The sequence below is a fragment of the Suricata suricatta genome, chromosome 12, assembly GCF_006229205.1.
Source record: "Suricata suricatta isolate VVHF042 chromosome 12, meerkat_22Aug2017_6uvM2_HiC, whole genome shotgun sequence".
In the NCBI taxonomy this organism is placed as follows: Eukaryota; Metazoa; Chordata; class Mammalia; order Carnivora; family Herpestidae; genus Suricata; species Suricata suricatta.
Window position 1 is genome coordinate 77,868,051 of NC_043711.1, and position 21,153 is coordinate 77,889,203.

The 21,153-nt window shown below is 40.6% G+C and overlaps 1 protein-coding gene across 2 annotated transcripts in view; it reads right to left on the reverse strand.

Moving 5' to 3' along the window:
* Positions 1 to 21,153, reverse strand: part of PTPRA (protein tyrosine phosphatase receptor type A) — a 164,653-nt gene that overhangs the window by 48,632 nt on the left and 94,868 nt on the right. The window contains exons 4-6 of one of the 2 annotated variants that reach the window (XM_029916696.1): positions 20,226 to 20,570; positions 14,149 to 14,175; positions 552 to 636 (exon numbers count right to left, since the gene is read on the reverse strand). In XM_029916696.1, coding sequence (XP_029772556.1) covers positions 552 to 636; positions 14,149 to 14,175; positions 20,226 to 20,570 — 457 coding nt within the window. The remainder of the gene's footprint in view (positions 1 to 551; positions 637 to 14,148; positions 14,176 to 20,225; positions 20,571 to 21,153) is intronic. The other variant, XM_029916697.1, reaches the window with a different exon arrangement.

Genomic DNA, 21,153 nt, shown 5'->3' on the forward strand with positions numbered 1-21,153 from the left:
GGAGTACAGAGCAGCTTAAGCCAAAGACAAGGGCAGAGTTAATCCCAATTAGCCAGGGCAGTAACTTTAGCAGGAAGAAGACAAATGCACCTCTTTCTCCTCACCCTTGGCTTCCCCTCCCTTGCTTTTCCTCCCTGTTTGAGTAGCAATATCTAGAGGACCCTAAAGAAAATCAGAAGCGGAACTCTGTTATTCACATGGTTAAGTTTAGCACACCAGAGTCAGAGATTCTAGATCTTATTACATTTGCCTCAAACCCCCAACTAGAAATACAGGTCTTTAATCAGCATATCTTTTCCACTGGGGTACTTTTAGGGGTTGCTACAGTAGGGTTAGATCTGAGATCTTAACTCACCCACCAGTAATAAAACAGATTATGTAGAGCTTTTAAACCATTATTATGTAGAATTTTAATCTTAGTTATCACAAGGCAGTCCGCAGACCCCTCCATCCGATTCACTGTCCTTATCTTACTGTCTTCTGGACTGTGTGGGCATACTGAGGGCATTGAAACAGAGTCCAAGAGAATGCAGAAGCTTTAGCATGCTCACCTTAGCATGTACAGAACTATGATAATAAACACGATCACTAGCAGAGAGGACAGGGCCACCATCACTGCAATAATTGGCGTCTCATCTGAAATGGAGAGAATAAAATGTGTTATTACCACTGTATGCAACGGAGGGCTCATTCAATGCTTCTGTAGCTGGCAGGGCACGGACAGGGAGGAGAGACAGAACATTTTCCACTGCCACCCCAGGGCCGGTGTGGGTGGATGGAAAAGGCAGAGTGAGGGCCCAGGGTGACACACCCATCCCATCTCTGACTGGTATGTTTGTTTACTATCTCCTTGCATTAGAATAAAAGCCCTATAAGTCAGAAACTGTTTCTTTCATTGCTATAGAGCCAAAACAGTGCTTAGCACAAAACAAATAAACAAAACAAACAAAAAACTCAAATATTTGAAAGCATGAACACATCAATCCTGATGGCAGAATAGGTGTGCAGGCCCACAATGCACTCTGTCCTAGTCTCAGTGGGCTCCATCTAGAGGAAGGCAGGAGAGGAAGGAAAAAGGACAGTGTTCCTATTATAAACGCAAATGGTTTCCTGGCACAGAGAACTGTATTCCTGATTAAAGCAAGGAGACATTATTAGATACTTAAGTACTATGTATCCAAAAATGGTGGGTACTCTTCTGTACCTCTTTCCACAGCCAGCTTTTACCAGGAGCTCAACTACAGCAACATCTGGCTCAGAGACAGAACAACTCCTCCCTTCATTCCAAAGCGCCTGGGCTTCCTATCCACTCAGTACTTAGCCTCCTTTCTCATGGCAGCCAACCAGGTGCTGAGTCATCCTCCTCCAGGCCCAAACCCCGACCATGAACCACACAACTAGTCTGAGTTTGTTACTATCTTCACCATTTCTTGTTCCGCTAAAAGGGAGGGAATGTCTCTCCTATGCCAAGGTCGATCCTGTCACATACAGTCTGTATTGCGTCCATTATTGTCACCTCAAAGACTTGTCTTCTTGATCAGTAACTGTAGCCAGGCACTGCTCCAGACTCTGAGAACAGAGAAGTGACCAAGCAGACAAGCAACTGAGAGCCTACATTCTGGGGAAAGTAGGGGCATATTATTCACAAACAAGTTAAACATATGATTTCAGACAGGGACAAGGGCTATGATGAAGAGTAAAGGGACAGAGACTGATGGGCTAGAGGGGATTATTTTAGAGTAGTCTGAGAAGGTCTGAAGTGCTTACACTGAGCAAAGGTGTAAGTAATGGGAAGAAGAGGGATGCCTGGGTGGCTCAGTCGGTTGAGCATCTGACTTCGGCTCAGGTGATGATCTCACAGTCTGTGAGTTTGAGCCCCAAATCAGGCTCTGTGCTGACAGTTTGGAGCCTGGAGACTGCTGTGGATTCTGTGTCTCCCTTTCTCTCCACCCTTCCCCCACTTGTGCTCTATCTCTCTCTCTCAAAAATAAATAAATGTTAAAAATATTAAAAAATAAAAAATAAATAATGTGAAGAATTAAACCTTCAAAGATCTGAGGAAGGAGCTTTCTAGGTTCAGAGAACAGCAAGCATAATCTCCCTTAGCAGCTTGGCAGGTTCAAGAAATAGCACCAAGGCCAGTTTTAGTACAGGATGTGACTGCAGTGGTGGGCAGGAGCCAGAAGACTTGGGGCTTTGTAGGCCATGGGAAGCAGTGTGGATTTAATTTTGAATGTGAGGCGAAGCACTATGTGATTGGAGGGCTCTGAACAGGGAAGAAATATAACTGGATTTACATTCTTTTAAAAGATCAGCTAGCTAAACTGACTCATAAGCAGCAGTCATGAGGTGGGAAATAATCCGGGAGAATACGCCATCATAAAAGTCAAGAAAAGAGTATTTCAAGGAGGCAGCAATCAACTCAATCAGATACTGCCAATAATTTTAAGGAGGTGAGTTTCGCAGAGAAGTGAAACAAGATTTGATAAGAGATCAGCTATCAGTGACCTTTTAAAGAGTGGTCTCAGTTGATTAATCATTGAGAAAGCCGTAAAGGAGTGAAATAAAGTTGGAGAGAAGACAGTGAGATACTGACTCTTATCTGAGGTGAGGACTTTGACCATGAAGCGGTGCAGAAAGAAGGAACAGCAGGTGGACAGAGATGTGGTATGGAATGGTGTTTTAAAAGTGATGGGAGGTATACCATGCGTCTTTGTTGATGGCAATTTTCAGACACACCCTGATATGTGGCTCTCATTTGAAAACGAACATTCAAACCGGCTACCTACTTCCTACTCTTTGAAGAACTTTCAACTCTTGGTCTCCACAGCAAAGCACTCTTCTGATTTTCTATCTCTTGGCTGTTCCATCTCATTTTAATCTGACTACCTATTCCTCTTCCAACACCAGGTCTCCAAGTGTCTGTCTTCTGCAGGGCTCTGTCCCTGCTCTTTTCTTTAAAAAAATTTTTTTTAAATGTTTGTTTATTTTTGATAGAGGAAGAGCATGAGAAGGGGAGGGGCAGAAAGAGGGAGACAGCAGATCTCAGACAGGCCCTTCACCGACAGCAGAGAGCCTGATATGGGGCTCAAACTCACGAACCATGAGATCATGACCTGAGCTGAAGTCAGAGGTTTAATTGACTGAGCCACCCAGGTGCTCCCTGACACTCATTTCTGACCTGCATCTAGCCAATGTGATCAGCCAGATGGCTGTAAGCACAAATGATATGCTAGCAATGCCCACATATGCACTAGTTGGTCAGACCTCTCTTGTGGGCCTATATGCCATCTCCACTTAAACTTCACAGGCAATGAAACCTTCTGTGTCTAACACCTCACCATTCAGCAGTCAGCACTGGCATCCACCCTGCTGCTAAGTAAGAAACGTGGATATCCCCTCGATTTCTTCCTCTTGCTTATCGTCTATACCCAACCCAGCTACAAGTAATATGTTCTAGGGCTAAAATCAGTGCTTCAACTTTGTCTGCCTTTTTCCATTCTGTTGCCATTACTGTCGTCTTAATCCCCATCCTCTCTTCTCTGGACCACAATAAGCCTCGGTCCACTGCCAGTCTACCTCCACAGAGCAGGCAGAGTGGTCCTAAGGAAATGAGTCAGACCATGTTCCTCTCTTATAAAACCTTTTGATAGTCTCCCAAGCCTTCAGAATGAAACCTGACTCCCTTACCCTGGCCTAGAACAACCTCCCCCCACCGGCACCTGCTCACCCTATCCCCTGCCACACTTTGCTTGCTCACTCCACTTCTGCCTCTAGCACCCTTCATGCTGAGTTCATTCCTTCCTTAGGCCTTCAAATATGTTATTCTTTCCTGCTTTACATAGCCTCCCTCCGTTCTTTCCCTGGCTACCTCCTAGCCATTCAGTTCTCATTTCAAGTGTTACTTTTCCCAGTGAGGTCTCTCCTGACTTCCTAAAACTAAATTATGACCCGAAGTCTTAGTTTCCTTATCTCTAAAATAAGTTATCTGCAGATTAAATGAGACCATCCATGTAAAATTCTTGGAGCAGTAACAAGCACACATTATGTATTCCCAGCCAGTACTGGCTATTCCCTTCCTTGTTATTCTCACAAAGCACACTGTCACTGCTCTTGATAATACCTCCCATACTCCCATATAATACTTTGGGTGTAGTTGATTAATGAGTGTCCATCCTTTACACCATAAAGGCAAGAAGTACATATCCACAAGGGCAAGAATTATATATCTGCTTTGTTTCTTACCATATACCTAAAACCCAAACAAAATGTCACACACATTTGGCACTAAACAAATACTAGATTAATGACTTATCACTAAGTATGTCTTTGTTAAATGCCAATCACACAAAGGGGTGTACACCAGGCATTAAAAGAAGGTAATTAGGGACATCTGGCTCAAGATAGTGAACTGAATCCATAATCTTACTTCTTTCTCTTCCCAAAAGGACATTGAAATGGTAGAAGAAATATAAAAATACGAATGAATTAAAAGCATATCTGGAAGGTAACAAAGAGTGGCATCAATAGATCTGAAAGAGGGATCTGCAGAAGACAATGTAGAGGGACCGGACTCCTGCCGAGATCAATGAGAGGTGAAGAGTCTCCAGTTGAAAGGTAAGTACTGGCTCAACCAGTCTGGTTCTGGAGACCCCTCAAGCTTAGAGTCACGTGGGCCTCCTTGTGCATGATCGTGGGCCGGGGGATAAGCAGTAGGTAGTTAACCCAAGGTCTGTCAATGCAGGGCCAGTACACCTGCAGGCTTGGTGACAAGTTGTGTGCCCTAGCCAGACTCAGCTGGGAAAACTGCACTCTCTACAGAGTGGAGGTACTGTCAGAGAGTGTAGATGGCTTTTTTTTTTTTAAATATATAAGTTGCACATATATTTTTAAACTTCATATTATGGAAAACTTTCAAACTTACACAAAGAGAACACTACAGTAAATTCCGGTGTACTTAACCACTTTACTTCAAAGTGATCACTACATGCCAGTTTTCTAAATCCTTACCAGGCTTTCTCAATCGCACACCATTGACATTTTGGGCCAGATAATTCCCTGTAGGGGGGTGGAGGTGGGGGCTGTCATGCGCACTGTAAAATGTTTAACAACATCCTGAGGCTCTACCTACTAGATGCCAGCAGAAAACCTCAACTGTGATGACCAAATGTCATATGCAGACATTGCCAAATGTCCTCTGGGAGAAATCCACCCTCAGGTGAGAACTACTGGTCTATACCCACTCCACTGGATTATTTCATTTCATTCTTTTTTTCTTTTTTGAGAGAGACAAAGCGAAAGAGCACATGCACATGTGAGGAGGGGCGGAGAGAATGGGAGAATCTTAAGCAGGCTCCATGCTCAGCGTGGGAACTGACTCGGGGCTTGATCTCACAACTGTGAGATCATGACCTGAGCTGAAATCAAGACTCAAAGGACTGTCACCCAGGCACCACCCCTCCCCCACTGAATTATTTTAAACCAAAGCTGAGACATATTTCAGCTATAATCATTTCAATATGTAACACAAGAGATAAGGATTCTTAACATATTCACAATACCATTATCCTATTTATAAAGCAACATTAATTCCTTACTCTAACCTAATATTCAGTTACTGTTTAAATATCCGATTGTCTCATAAATGCTTTTTCTGGTTTGGTTAGAATCGGCATCCAGCAAGGGTCTTTTCATTACACATGACTGCTAGGTACACTAGGCTCATACAGAGTTTCCTGGGTCAGCTCTGATGATAGAGAAAGGGCAAGGGTTGGGCCTGAGGTAATTCTAGGTGGCCACAAGACATGAAGAAGGGGAAGAAAGGAAAACAGTTCCACCTAGAGGAGAACCGTGTCCAACTTCCTAAACCATGACTGAACGCCTCATTTAGGATATGTCCCTGTTTGTCCTCCTGAAGGGACACCTACTTTGAGCACATTTGAATCCACTCAGTGCTCCAGAGCAAAGCCCAACCAGAGCTCTACAGATGACCTTCACAGACACTAAGGACAGCAATGGCAGTTCTGGGAAACCGACCTAATACAAGAAATAGAATAAATCTTTAAGAATATATTGCGGGGCACCTGGGTGGAACAGTCAGTCAAGCATCTGACTTCGGCTCAGGTCACGATCTCATGGTTGGTGAGTTTGAGTCTCACATCGGCCTCTTTGCTGACAGCTCAGAACCTGGAGCCTGTTTCAGATTCCGTGTCTCCCTCTCTCTCTATCCTACCCCATTCAGGCTCTGCCTCTTTCTTTCTCTCAAAAATAAACATACTTTAAAAAAATATATTAAAACAATAAAATAAGAATATATTGTAACAGCACACTGCATTGATTTTTTAAAATGACCCTTATAAAACAAGGAGCAATCTCACATCTATCAGGGACTGCTACTATCAAGAAAACAAAAACCCAGAGAATAACAAGTGTTGGCCAGAATATGGAGAAACTGGAGCCCTTGTCCTCTGCTGGTGGGAATGTAAAATGGTACAGTTGCTGTTGAAAACAGTATGGTAGTTCCACAAAAAATTAAAAATAGGATTACTATATTATCTAGCAATTCTACTTCTGGGTATATGCCCCCCAAAAATTGAAAGCGGGGTCTTGAAAAGATATTTGTACTCCCATGTTTGCAGGAGCATTAGTCACAATAGCTAAAATGCAGAAGCAACCCAATGTCCATTGGTGAGTGAACAGACAAGCAAAATGGTGTATATGCACACAATCGAGTATTTTCAGCCTTAAAAAAGGAAGGGAATTCTGACATATGCTACAACATGGATGGACCCTGAAGACCTCACGCAAAGTGAACAAGCCAGTCACACAAAGACAAATACTGTATGGTTCCACTTGCACCTGGAGTAGTGAAATTCAGAGTCAGAAAGTAGAATGGTGAGTGCCAGGGGCTGGAGGGAGGGGGGAATGGGGAGCTAAAGTGGGTATGGAGTTTCAATATTACAAGATGAAAAGAATTATGGAGATGGACAGTGAAGATGATTGCACAACAGTATTAATGAACTCAATGCCAGTGAACTGTACACTCAGGAATGGTTAAGGAATGGTTGTTATGCGTATTTTACCACAACAAAAGAAACAGTAGGGAGAAAGGAGCAATTTGAAAATTAAGAAAGTTCTTAGAAACTAAAACATGACTGGGGGAGAAACAACCTCAGCAGAAAGGTTGAACAGGAGAAAAGACAACTGAAAAACTAATTAGTAATGTGAAAAACCAAATAATGGAAGTTCCCCAAACACAGAGCAGTAAGAGTGAGATGGAAATTGTGACAGTAAGGAGACAAATTGGAAAGATCTAGGAGTTCCCAAAAAAGAAAACAGTAAGGTAGAAGGGAAAGAAATTACACAAAAAAGTTTTCTCTTGTTAGGCCGGAAGGGATCATCAAGGTACTGGAAAAAAAAAAAAAAAGCTTTACCTAACTACATCCTGATGAAGCTTTTAAAACTTTGGATTGAAATCAACCAATTAACCAGAAGCCACCCTTAAAAACTTCCAACGGAAGAAAAAAGCTTCCCTAAAGAGAAACAAGAATCAGATTTATGTATGACTCCACATCTAAAATACCATCACTGAAGTCAATGGTGCCCTGTTTACCAAGTTCTTAAACTTTGATCATGGAGTTATTCATCTAGCCAAATTTTCATTTTAGCATGAGGTCAAAAGAAAGCCACTTCCGGAGCATGGGGCTTTAGAGTCAGACAAACTTGAGAGTTCAAATATCTACTATCCTACTTAGTAGTAGTGTGACAATCTCTTGGAAACTTTGTGGAAAGCCTTATGAAATACAAACATATTATCACTCTCCACCTCTTACAGTTAATGGATGATTTAAAAGAAGCAACATTTGCAAAGTGCCTGCTATCAAGGGAAAAGATTTGGTGCTGGCATCCAAACGTTCACATACTAACAGAGAACCTCAGTCCAGATTTTAGGCTCAGGCAAGTCCCTTTGCCTGAAACAGGGAAACGATAGGCCACATGTAGCCCACCGCCAGCTTGTATAAATAAAATTTGATTGTAGCACAGCCATATTTATTCATTTACATACTGTGCAGAACTGCTTTTGCACTACTAAGGTAGGGCTGAATAGATGTGGCAGAGACAGTATAATTGCAAAGCTGAAATTATATATTATCTGATCCTTGATAAAAAAAAAAAGAAAAAAGTCTGCCAATCCCTGATCTAGAATGTTATTACCACCTTTCCTCTTATACAATCCAGATCAAATATCACCTTTTGTGAGTAACTGCTCATCTCTGGTACGTCCATAACACTATGGACCCACTCTGTTACAACACTAATCACTAATCACTAATCCATTAAATTAAAAATTTCTTGAAGGGATGGATTCAAGATCACACTCAGATATCCCTGTCCTCAATATTTATTCTTTCATTCAATAAATATTTGAGTGACTTATTGTGGCAGGCAGGTCTTGAGGGCACAGTAATGAATAAATCAAAATTTCTTACCCTTATGAAGCACATATTCTAGTAGAGAAGAACGAACAGGTAAGTAAAGAAATATATAATATGTGTAGTAATGAGTGCTATGAAGAAAAATAAGGGAGGGTAAAAGAGGAAATGGGGGGAAGCGTTCTGTGATGTAAGATGGGGTGGTCAGAACAAGTCCTGAACGAATGAATGGATGGAAGGAGTATCAGGAAGGCACAAGCAATGCAGTATTGTTGACGGGCAATGCAACAACTACAAGCAATATGACAAAAGACTCATCTAGCCAGATAACTTAGACATTAATAAAAAATTATTATAGTGAATATTTTAACACTTCTACAGCAGGCACAAAGTCCCACACACAAATGATATTACTCAATTATCCTAAGAACCCTGAGATAGATACCATGATTAACCCTGTTTTATTGGGTGAGGAGACTGAGCACAGACATTAACTTGCCCACATTACACAGCTGCAAATCTAAAGCAAAACCATGAAGTGACACTATTCTCCAGGCTCTTCATAAACTACAGGACCAGCACCACTTTAACGATTTTAAGCTTTTAGGCCAGAACAGTCCTCTGTCACAGAAGCAAGATTTTACCTTTTGACATCTGGATTGTATCCATGTTTTTTTTTGGTCTTTTTTTTTTTTTTTTTGAGAGAGAGTACAGACACACATGGACATGAATGGGGGAGGGGCAAAGGGAGACAGAATCTTAAGCAGGCTCCACACCCAGAGAGGACTCAACACAGGGCTCATTCTCATGATAATGGGATCACGACCTGAGCCGAAACAAGAGCTGGGACTCTTAACCCACAGGAGCCCCTACATCCATGTTTTTGATATGGTTAAAGACAATACAGATAGAAAAGACATCTTCCCTTCTGAGGGAAGGAGACTCAGATCTATTAATAAAAGACGAGAGAATGTACAACTTCCTATATCAAATCTCAGATTTGGAAATAGGCTCAGGATCAGGTACTCTCCTAGGGTTCCTCCATAACTGGACAGACTTGTCCTATCATGCTCAGGCTTGTCCTGGTCTAGGTCTTCCAGGGAGGTGGGCTTGCATGATACAGGCTGGTGTAGGCGAAGCAAGCACACTGGTCTATTTCTTGTCTCCCCCGCCCCCCACCTCCTATCTACTATCCATTCTAGCAAAATTTCACTTTTTACACTCATACTGTGGAGACAGCATTTCAAAAATACTAAAATGATGTTCTGGAACAATAGAGGTCTATTTATTTGTTATCTCACTTTTCCAAGAAAACAAAGGGTCACGTTATTCTAAGGGCTCACATGTATACAGGTGAGTCACTTAAAGACTTAGGCACACCTTGGCCAACTACAAAAATAATCACTGAAGTAAAAGTCAAACTCCTCTAGCTCAATCCCTAAGGTCCATTTTGTGTCTTCTTTACACTTTTTGACAGAAGTATTAATAGGTTCTCAAAGGCAGAGTTATAATGTTATGTGCTTCCTATTGGCAAAATTCATCAGGTTGCCTCAAGAGCCCAACCTGCTGGGCTGAGCCCAATCTTGTCTAGGGCCAAATCATCACTGAGAAATTAATTTCCACTGCCTACCTATCTTCCCTGAGGCCTCTGGCATATCTTTCTAAAACAAACATCTGACTAGGTCATTTCCTTCCTTCCCATCATCAAGAGACAGCCTGACCCTTGGGCCCACTGTACCGCCAGGTCCATTGTGCTTAGGCTAGATCTGGCCACTCCCTGTTTCATGCACATCAACTGTGCACAGTTCCTCAAACCTGACTTTCTCTTTCACGTGTCTTTGCTTTCACTGTCTGGTACGTCTTCACTTTCTTCAGTCACCATATTAATTTAAACCACCTAAAAGCTCAGGCCCACGCCTCCTTACCACTCTCTGGACACGAATCTCTTAAGCTTCCTTGCAGCACTCTGCATGGTATAGCCAAGCAGCATGTAGCTGAGTGGACTTTGATGCTTGATGCTCATGGGTTTCTTCCATGAGACAGGGAATGTATTTTTTTTCTTTCTGGAATCCTCGCATCTAACAGGTACTGAATGAATATATGCTTATTCGCCATGATGATCAAAAAATACTTCTTTAAACAAGAATGTGAACCCCTTTCTAGATTCCAGCTTCAGTAAAGTATTAAAGGAGAAAGCCAGAGGGTGATCTGATGAGAGCTGAGAAACTTGAAGGAGCCTCTGCGGTTCAGCAGAATGCTTCCTGTGTCTAGTTCTAGGACTCTGTAGTTGAAGGACTCCACAAATGTTTAGAGGATACTATTTCCAGATATTTTAAAAAAATGCAGTTATATAAACTATTATACTTAAAATAACCTCAAGTATGGTTACAACAGCTTTACCTTGTGTTCTTGCTATTTAACAGTTATACCTAAAATAATCTAAAGTATGGTTACAATAGCTTTATGTTGTATTCTTGCTACTTAACAATTATCAGTAATAAGGTCTTTATGTGCAAATCTTATTATTAAAAAAGAACTATTAAAATACAAATTAGGAGGAGATGGGTTTATGCAGAACTTTGTTTAAAAGGTACAGGGGAGACGAGCAGCTAAATGACTACCGTTGTAGGAGTACTGTTGAAAGACGGGCCTGCCTTGGGAGCTGCCTCACACACCAGCCACCAGGAGGTCGAGGACTGCCCCCATTTCCATGGGTCCTGATGGACCAACTGAGACTCTGACCTCCTTAGTCTCCTGGCAGTTGTAACAGTAACTGAACATGGGAGTAGCAATGTGATAGCCAGCGCTTGCCGAGCAACTGCTCTGTGCTGACCCAGTACTAGGTCAGATACTTTATATGTGTTATTTCATTCTCCCAAACAACCCTATGAAAGAAAATGTGTTCCTATCTGATTTTGCAAATGGCAAACAGAGTCACAGGAAAGTTGGACTACTAGCCCACCCTGCTGGTAAGCGGTAAGAGTCAACACACAGACTCAGATGGTCCAGCTCTGGAGCCCAGGCTTTTAACCACTGCACACACTGCTTCTCTGAGTATGCCACTATGCCACTCACTTCCCAGCCGTTACATGTCAAGATCATTCAACAGAATTTTCTCACACAAGAAAATCTCTAAATAGATGAATGAGAGTATGCTCACCACCTTGCTCAAACTTCATGAGAACAGTAGTAGGTGTTACAGATTCCCCTTCAAGACCAAAGAACCCACTCCCCTAGCTGCTGGGAGGGTTAGTGGCTAACAATTCTCAGTCAAGGCCTTTCACAGGAACTGCCCTTGGCCTACATGAGTAGCCTGGCCCAGGGAAAAGCCCTTAAAACCCTGTTCCTGCTCCCGAGATTCCTGCAGGATTGACTGAGGCCTCTGCTGCCTTTGCTCTTGTGGCATCTCCTGTCCTGTCTCTACTCAACACTACTGCCTTCACTCTTCACAGGTGTCACAGAAAGTGCTCTCCAGGAACCCTGCTGCATGCAAATCAGTCTCAGAGTTGGTTTCCCCTAGAGCAAAACTGAAAAACTGTGACGTAAAATTGGTGAAGACTAAACAACAGCTGGAGAGTGTACCAGCGGCCAGAGACTTCATGGGAAGAGGTACTTAAAAAATAACACCTGAACTGCACTACTATGCACTACTATGTATTACACAAACCACCAAAATTAACACCACTACAAATGCTTTAAATAAAGAAAAAGCTGGTTACAAAAGGAAAAATATTCTTGAGATTCCACTTAAATTAGCTACCTACAACAGACAAATTTATAGAGACAAAAAGTTCAGTAGTGGTTACCAGGGGCAGGGGAAGGGAGAAATGGGGAGTTAGTGTTTAATTTGGGATATTTCAGTTTGGGATTATTACAAAGTTCTGGAGATGCATGGTTATGACGGTTTGCACAACACTGTCTTAATTCCACTGAACAATACAGTTGAATGGGAAATTTGATAGGATGTATATTTTACCATAATTAGGAAAAAAGCTAGTTCTATCGAATAATGAGGGATACATTAAAAAAATACACATGAGAAAACAACCAGTTTCTTAGACTTTAGAAGAAAGGAAGCAAAGCTGCCTGCCTCCCTTCCTCTCTTTTCTTCCCTTTCTGTTTTGACAATTAAAACACCAGCCACTGCTGCTCAAAAGCATCCCAGAGAGGAGCGTAGAAAAACTTATAACTTAATTTCTCTGCATAAGACATGCTTTGCTTATAGCAAACCCATTATGATGCAAATATTTTTTAAAATTTTTGCCTCATTTCTCAGAAAGAACTTGGCTTTAAAATTAGGATGTGGTATCAAATTCACAGAAATACTTCTAAAGTTCTGCTCTGGTAAAACTGCATTACATTCAGGGCTTTAGATACTGCTAAGAGTATGTATGTCTCTTCATTTTCCTGTTTGGTCAAAAGCAATTATATAAAATTATTTTTTTAACTTTTGGATATGGGCTAATATATATAAATAATGTCACAGTTAGCAATAATCTAGATTATTAAGGTAATTTTAATTCTTTTTAATGATAATATTAAAACAACTCAAATCCATATTTGTTTCCTAGGTAAAACAGGGATAAAATTGGGGCAAGGAATATGTTTAATCTTAAAGCCTACACCACTTTGACTTTAAGATTGGTTTAAAGAGGAGTTTTAGGGAGCAAATATAATTACTGCAACATAAATCTATTAAGTTCTACATCCAAGAGTGAAAATCTAGTAAGCAAATGTGAATAGCAAAGACACTACTTAATAGAATCCAGTTCCTGAGTTTAAGAAAGTGAGAGCTGGATAATCAAAGAAATATGTGCACAGTATAACACCTCAATAATCCTCACCAAATACAGTGGCAGACGGACAACACAAAAAGGGTCAGAGTATCTTCTTTTCTGATTCAAATCCTCCCTGCTTAGTGGGAATTCATAAGCCTTCAAATGTTCCATTACTTAATTATGCAGAAAAAACTGTGCATAGTTAAATAACAGAATAAGGAAAAAAAAGCCTCAAAAAGTCTCATTTAATAAGGTAGGTGTCATATGAGAAAAATTGGTTCACGGATTAACATTTCCAAACTCAAATGCGATGATCATTTCTTAGACTTTTGTGTGATCTTTTATACCCTCTGATGATAGCCTTACTCTTGTTCTAAGCAAAATGTGTCACTGCACACGAGAGCTCCCATATCTGTTCTCTGGTGACCAGGGATGTGGCAGTCCTTCTTACACCACTGATGCAGCATCTTCAGCGACAGGAATGTCACACTAGAGGAGTGAAAACCCATAAAATCCATACAAAATGACAAAGGGCCAGCACTTTATAGACTAGGAAAGCAACACACAAAAAAACCTAGATGTTTCTAGGCAATCATAGACTAGATATGAGGAAATAGCTACGGTGTAGAAATTATGGCTTAATTTCATGAAAAGGTGGTATTAGCAAGGTGACATGATAAAATAAGATCCAGCTGTTTTATTACTTGTTAAAAGATTTAAAAGATACTGTAACTGTCAGAATCCATAATCTGTATTTGAAAACATAATGAATACTTGTTTCTGTTACTCTTCTGAAGGAGGTTAATATGGAAACAATTTGAGGGAAAGGAAACATACAGTGGTACAGATGCACAAGGTTACCAAGACTGCGAGCAGAGGAAACACGAGGAACACTGTACACTGTAAAAGGGACAACAGACATAAGGTGACTGGCTCACCTCTTCTGTCCTTCGAGTCAGAATTACCTGTGTAGCAAGTGAAAAATAGAAACATTTACTCAAATTAAAGAAAAACATTACTATTCAATCGAAGTTAAGACAAAATCAGCTCTTTCTCCATGTCTGTTGGAGCTAGAATGAGGTGCCCTTCAACACATGGGAAACAAGATTGCCCAGACCCACTAAACTTTAATCAGTGGTCTGTTCTTCTCTCAGAGCACAAAAACAACACAGCATCAGTATCTATAAAAAGTACAAGAAGGCAAAGAGAAACACAAACATAGTTGTATTGGAGGTCTTTATGTCTTTTCGGCCATCCATTAAATACAACAGGGCAAAATTAAGTTAAGGATATAAAGGATTTAAATGGTAACAGGTAATAAAATCTAACCAGTGCAGAACAAATTCTATATACTAACAGAGAAAACTTTTTCAAAGGCTGGTGGAATATCCATAAGTCCTTACAAATTATTCCCCATAGTAGGAATATTACAGATGATATTATTTTATCATGATGCAATAAAAGTACAAATTGACAAAGAAAATACTTGAACATTAAAAGCAAAGCCAAATTGCAAAGTACCTAAAAATAAATAAATAAATAAATAAATAAATAAAATCACTCTTGTGGCAGAAGCCACCAACTCCCCCCCAGTAGCAGTCTCTATTTGCTTTTGGTAGAGAAGCCCTGCATTCTGACCTGAGCACAAAGCTGTCTGGCTAGAGACTGCATTTCTAAGACCCCTCTGTGCCGAGGGTAGTTATATGAAGAATTCCAGGCAATGGGATGTAAGCAAAAGTGAGGAGGGTAACTTCTGGGTCACAGCCTTTGGAAAAGAAAATGTCCCTGTTTCCTCTGTTCCCCCTTCCCAGGGGCTGGAACCAGAATCCAATGATGAGGGCCATCTCTGACCCCGCAGGCAAGGGCAATATTGCTGGGATGGCACAGCCATAAGAAAAAACAGCACTTGGTTCCTTGATGAGGCAAAGCCCTCTGTCTACCTCTGGAAGGCGAAAAGGGAGAGAAAGATGCTTTTGTCTACTGAAGTCACTGGATTTGGGTCTGTCCTTATCAGAACAGACTGCCCCATAACTAATATAACCACCCACAGGAACACTTATGAAGTATGGCTGAAACTGTGCTTTAAAGAATTCATAGTATTAAATATATTAACTGAGAAGATGGAGAATAAATAAATTATACATTCAATTCAGGAAGAAAAAAGAGCACAAAATAAATCTAAGAAAAGCAAAAAGAAAGAGTAAGAATAAAAAAGAAATTAATGAAATAAAAACTGAAAAATGACAGAATAAATATATGACAGCAATCTCTTTGGAAGAAAAAAAGGAACAAACTGTGAATCCAGATAAATGGTTAGCCAACTCAAGCATGAAAATGGACATAAATATACAAGACAACAAATATTAACAGCTACGGAGGAAATTAATCTTAAGAGATGACTTTTCCTCAAATCCATTCAAGTAATTTTGAAAACATGAATATGATGCACAGTTTTCTAGGTTAAGTTCAATTACCTCTGTGAAGCAAAACAAAACACTGACAACTAAAGTCATCAAAAATAGCACACATACCATTAAAATTTAAAAATTGCACACATATAAAGGAAATACACATGCCAATTTAATTTAGAAATAACTTATGAATATGAATGGAAAAATCCCAAATAAAGATCAAATAAATTGCTACAGTACGTTCAAGAAAAATACAACACAACCAAATATGGCTGTTTTTGCAGAAATGTGAATAAAGTTAGGAAATCTATTAAAATGATTGAATATTAAAAAGAGAAAAAAATCAGAACCATCCTGCTCTTTGATGCTGAACAGGCAACTGGCAAAATATGACATATATGCTGTTTAAAATAGGAGTAAATTAATAAGTCTTGAACATGATAAATATGTTTATTTCAACCCAAGAGTCAGCGCCATATTTAACATCTCAGCATCCTCCTGAGAGTCAGGTACAGGACAAGGCTGTCTGCTTTTACCATTGTTTCCTAACTTTGTTTCCAAAGTACTCACCAAATCATTAAAAAAATTTTTTTTACATTTTTAAATTTATTTTTGAGAGAGAGAGAGACAGCGTGAGCAGGGGAGGGTCAGAGAGAGAGAGGGAGACACAGAATCCAAGGCAGGCTCCAGGCTCTGAGCTAGTTGTCAGCACAGAGCCTGAGCTGAAGCCAGCTAGTTAACCAACTGAGCCACCAAGGTACCCCACCAAATCATTTAAAGAGAAAGAGAGACTGATTTGAAGACTTATGATAATTGAAGAAAATTATGTCAAACAAATTTTTTTAAGTTTAATTATATTGAGAGAATGTGAGAGAAAGAGGCAAAGGGAGGGAGGGCGAGGGTGGGAGGGAGGGAGAGAGAGGGAGAGGGAGGGAGGGAGAGAGAGAATCCCAAACAGGTTCCACACTGTCATTGCAGAGCCCAATGGAAGGCTCAAACTCATGAACTGTGATATCATGACCTGAGCTGAAATCACGAGTTGGGTGCTTAACTGACTGAGCCATCAAGGCAGCCCAAATATTGAGGAAATTTATTAAAGTGATCAGGATAAAATATACCTACAAAAATAAACAGCTTTATGTAGTATATTCCAAACTAAAATAATAATGTATATCAATTATATTTTTTAAAAAAGGCAGTAGCAGTAGCCTTCACAGCCCCAAGAGCAGTCAGTTAGAGGACAGTGGAAGAAAATACTCCATTTATATTAACAACAAACAAAGCAAAACACCAAAGTAACAAAGAACACTCTGAAACATCTAGAAATGAGCTGAACAAAACATGTGCAACATCAGTGGCAAAAACTTTAACACTTCCAAGAAACACAAAGAATCCAGCAAATGGAATACACTGCATTCTTAGACTTAATGACAATTAAAGTCTTAAAGTTAATTGTCCCTATTAATCTATAAAAGTGACATGATTAACAGAAACTTTTCTCCTGCTATATAAGTTGATTCTAATGTTCTCTAATATTCATAAAGAAAAATAATCAAGAACTGCTAGCAAAATTCTGAAAAATAAGATTAATAAGGGATGACTCACCTTATAAAATATTGGCTATTTTACAGTTACAATGATTAAAACAGTGGGATTCTGTACATGGACAGAGAAAACGATTAACAGAAAATACAAATGCCAAGAAACTGAACTCAAATATAACGTATGGGAACCTAAATACATATCAGAATTCAATATATGATAAAGTGGCATTTTAAATCAGTGAGGAAAAAACATTATTCATTAGGAGGTACTGACATAAAAAAAAACTTTTTTAAAGGTGGGGGAGGGCTGGAGGTATGCCTAGGTGTCTCAGTTGGTTAAGCGTCCAACTTCAGCTTAGGTCATAATCTCACGGTTCATGGTTTCAAGCCCCGTGTTGGGAGAGAGAGACGTAGATGATGTGAGGGGGGGAGGGACACAGAGAGAGAGAGAGAGAGAGAGAGAGAGAGAGAGAGAGAGAGAGAGAGAGAGAGAGAGAGCGCTTGCATCTGAGCAAGTGGGAGAAGGGGAGAGAGAGAGAGAGGAAGAGAAAATCCCAAGCAGCCTCTGTGCTGTCAGCGCAGAGCTGAACTCGGTATTCCTCACAAACTGTGAGATCATGACCTGAGCTGAAATCAGTAGTCAGACCCTTAACTGACTGAGCCTCCCAGACGCCCCTGTCCCAATATCTTTTTTAAAAAAAATTTTCAAATGTTTATTTTTGAAAGAGACGGAGAGAGAGTGGGAGACACAGAATCTGAAGCAGGCTCCAGGCTCCGAGCTGGCACAGAGCCAGACATGGGACCCAAACCCACGAACCACAAGATCTTGACCTGAGTGAAGTTGGACTCTTAACTAAGCCACCCAGGTGCCCCAAGGTTTCCCTAACATTAAAGAACTTGTATAAATGAGTCAGAAAAGCCTAACAGTCTAATAAAAAAAATGGGCAATGGATACCAACAGAGTTCTTAGAATAAGAAATACAAATGATCTTTCCAAATATGGAAAGATGCTCAACCACACTCAGTGAAATGCAAATTAAAGTTACACTTGAGATGCTAATTTTCACCTGTTAGACTGGCATAGATCCAAAAGTTTGATAATTTGCGGCACTAAAGACAGCAAAGGAAAACAGGCACTCATACATGCTGCTTTTAATAAATTTTCCAACAGAGGAAAATCTGGCAATATCCATCAATTTAAAATGGACACTTAAAAAATACTTTATCCTACCAATATTTGCATGTATGCTTGAAATGACAAATTGTACTGCTGGTAAGAGTACTCTGAAGACAACCTTAACGGACACTGATAGGGAAGCCCGCATAAACACATTAAGGTATATCCACTTAGTGAAGCAGCTCTTTACTGTGCTGTATAGAACAAGTATGAGAGAGGGGCTAATGGGAAAAAGCAATGTGCAGAAATGAACACAATCCATGTGTATCATTTGTATTATAAATACAAGAAAAAGATATATATGACCTTTACTTTGAAAATCACTCCCGAAGTTATTAGTTTCATCGTTGTAAAACCCCTTCATTTGTAAAACATAAACTAGAACCTACTTCATAGGACTCACAGAATATATATCAACTCATTTTATCCTCCTGGTTCCTGCGTAAGGGAAGTGTTATTACTATCACTTGTTCTTATTTTACAGAGGAAGTAACTAAGGTACGGAGGTTAGATAAACCTGCCCATGGTGACACAGTCAGTATACGGCAGAGACGGGATTCACACTCAGGAAGTGTGGCTCAGAAGACTGTGCTCTTAACTGCTAGTGCTGCATAGCCCTGATAGTGGGAAACACAGGATTAAAGTAGGCAGGTGCACAGTCTGGGTTGTAAGGCCTAGAGAAAAGATGTCACTTAAATGAGATTTGATTCAGCAAATACTTTCTACGTGCTCCCCATGACCCAGACGTGACACTAATCTAGGGGCCCTCACCATCTAACAGGGAAGAAATAGAAGCCAAAGAGATGAGACCAGAGAAGAGCGAACAAGGGAGCACCTGACTGGCTCAGTTGGATAAGCGTCTGACTCTTGATTTCAGTTCGAGCCCCACACTGGGCTGCATGCTGGACATGGAGCCTACTTAAAAAAAACAAAAAACTAAAAACAAAGGGTGCCTGATTTCAGCTCAGGCTATGATCTCATGATTTATGAGTTCAAGCCCCACACTGGGCTCTGCACACACAGTGCAGAGCCTGCCTGGGATTCTCGATCTCCTTCTCTTCCTGTCCCTCGAGCTCTGTCTTTTTCTCTCTCCTTCAAAAATATACAAATAAACGTTTAAACAAAACAAAACAAAAAAAGGAAGAGGGAACAGTGATTTTTGCTAGGCAAGGAACGACAGTTAAACAGCTGTCGAGGGACAATTTCTTTTACTCCTCACAGAAGCCTCTGAGGGACCCCTTCTTTTTTATAGACCAGGACCCTGACTGAGGCTCAGAGGGGCCAGAAACTTGCCCTACTCCACCTGGTTTCTGATTCAGGGCCGATTCTATCCTCGGTGCAACTTGCAACTCAGCTAGTGATGGACTGAAGGAAAGAAGTGGGCAGAGCTGAGGCCTGGGCAAACTGGCATTGCAACTTAACTGCTTCCCTGAGCTCCCCTAACTCCGCCCCTGGCCTGTGTACTCCTCTCTATCTGTTATGGATGTCCAGACCCATTCTCCTTCCTGTGGTTTCCACGGGTCCCTTCCGTTCAAGGCTAATCCTATCACTCAGCTTCTGCACCCTTTCATCTTTAGCCTCTTGCATTAGCAGTTAGTTCCCCTTTCTCTTGTATTTTCAAACTTTTCCCTCCACCTTTGACACTCAAGCCTCCCTGGTCTGACCGGAATGTCAGGCAAAGCAGGACTGCCTCCAGAATATTTCTTCTTTCCTCTTAACTCTGTGTTAGCCAGGTGTTCCTAAGAATTCTCTGTCTGTATCTGCTAACATTAGTTTGCAAGTTTTATTATTTCAAGACATTTTATGCCTAGAAAAGACAAAATAATAAAATGGTGAGTAACCTCAAAGAAAAAGAAAAACCAAGTAGAAACCCTTTCCGGTACCTGAAGGAGGGAAAGTTTCTGGGGTGGTTGCCACAGTGCTGGAGTTCCCCTCCCAAGGCTCTGTGCTGGCATCTGTGAGCTGGTGATCAGGAAGCCACGTTCCATTCAGTGACACTGTAGTGACTACAGAGTCTGTGCTTGCTGTTCTTGTGGTCACATTGTCAGAGTCTGAAGAATTGACAGTGGTCACATAGGTGGGTCCCAGTGTTACATTTGGGCTGAATGTTGGTGCCACAGACAGAGAAGTTACTGAAGAAGAAGTAGGACTTGAAGTTTTGGTCTCTTCTTTAACTGATACTGTTGTTGGTGTTTTCGTAGATCTTGTAATGCCTACTGAAGGTAAAACTATAAACGTACACACACACAAAAGAAAGAAAACACCACATGAAGAATGTGATAGCTTGAGGTTATAAGACAAAAAGCAGCAAGCCTTAATAAACTCTTAAACATTGGGAAATCAAAGAAAGATCACACACACACACACACACACACACACACACACACACACATTTTTATCTAATGTTGGCCCCCTTCTATCACCTCCAAAGGACTACTGTTTAAGGGAAGAAGAAAACTGTATTCATTACTTATTTCCTCAGAATCAAAATATAGGAATCTTAAGTAGCAACAATTTTAAAAAATTTTTCAGGAATGAACATATAATCTACTTATTTAAAGTAGTATATTGTAGGGTGCCTGGGTGGCTCAGTTGGCTGAGTGTCCGACTTAGCTCAGGTCATGATCTCATGTTTGTGGGTACAAGCCCTGCATCGGGCTCTGTGCTAACTGCTAGCTCAAGGCCTAGAGCCTGCTACAGATTCTGTGTCTCGCTCTCTCTCTGTCCTTCCTGTATTCATGCTCTGTCTCTGTCTCTCAAAAATAAATAAATGTAATTAAAAAAAAAGTATTTTAAAAATTTTTTATTTTT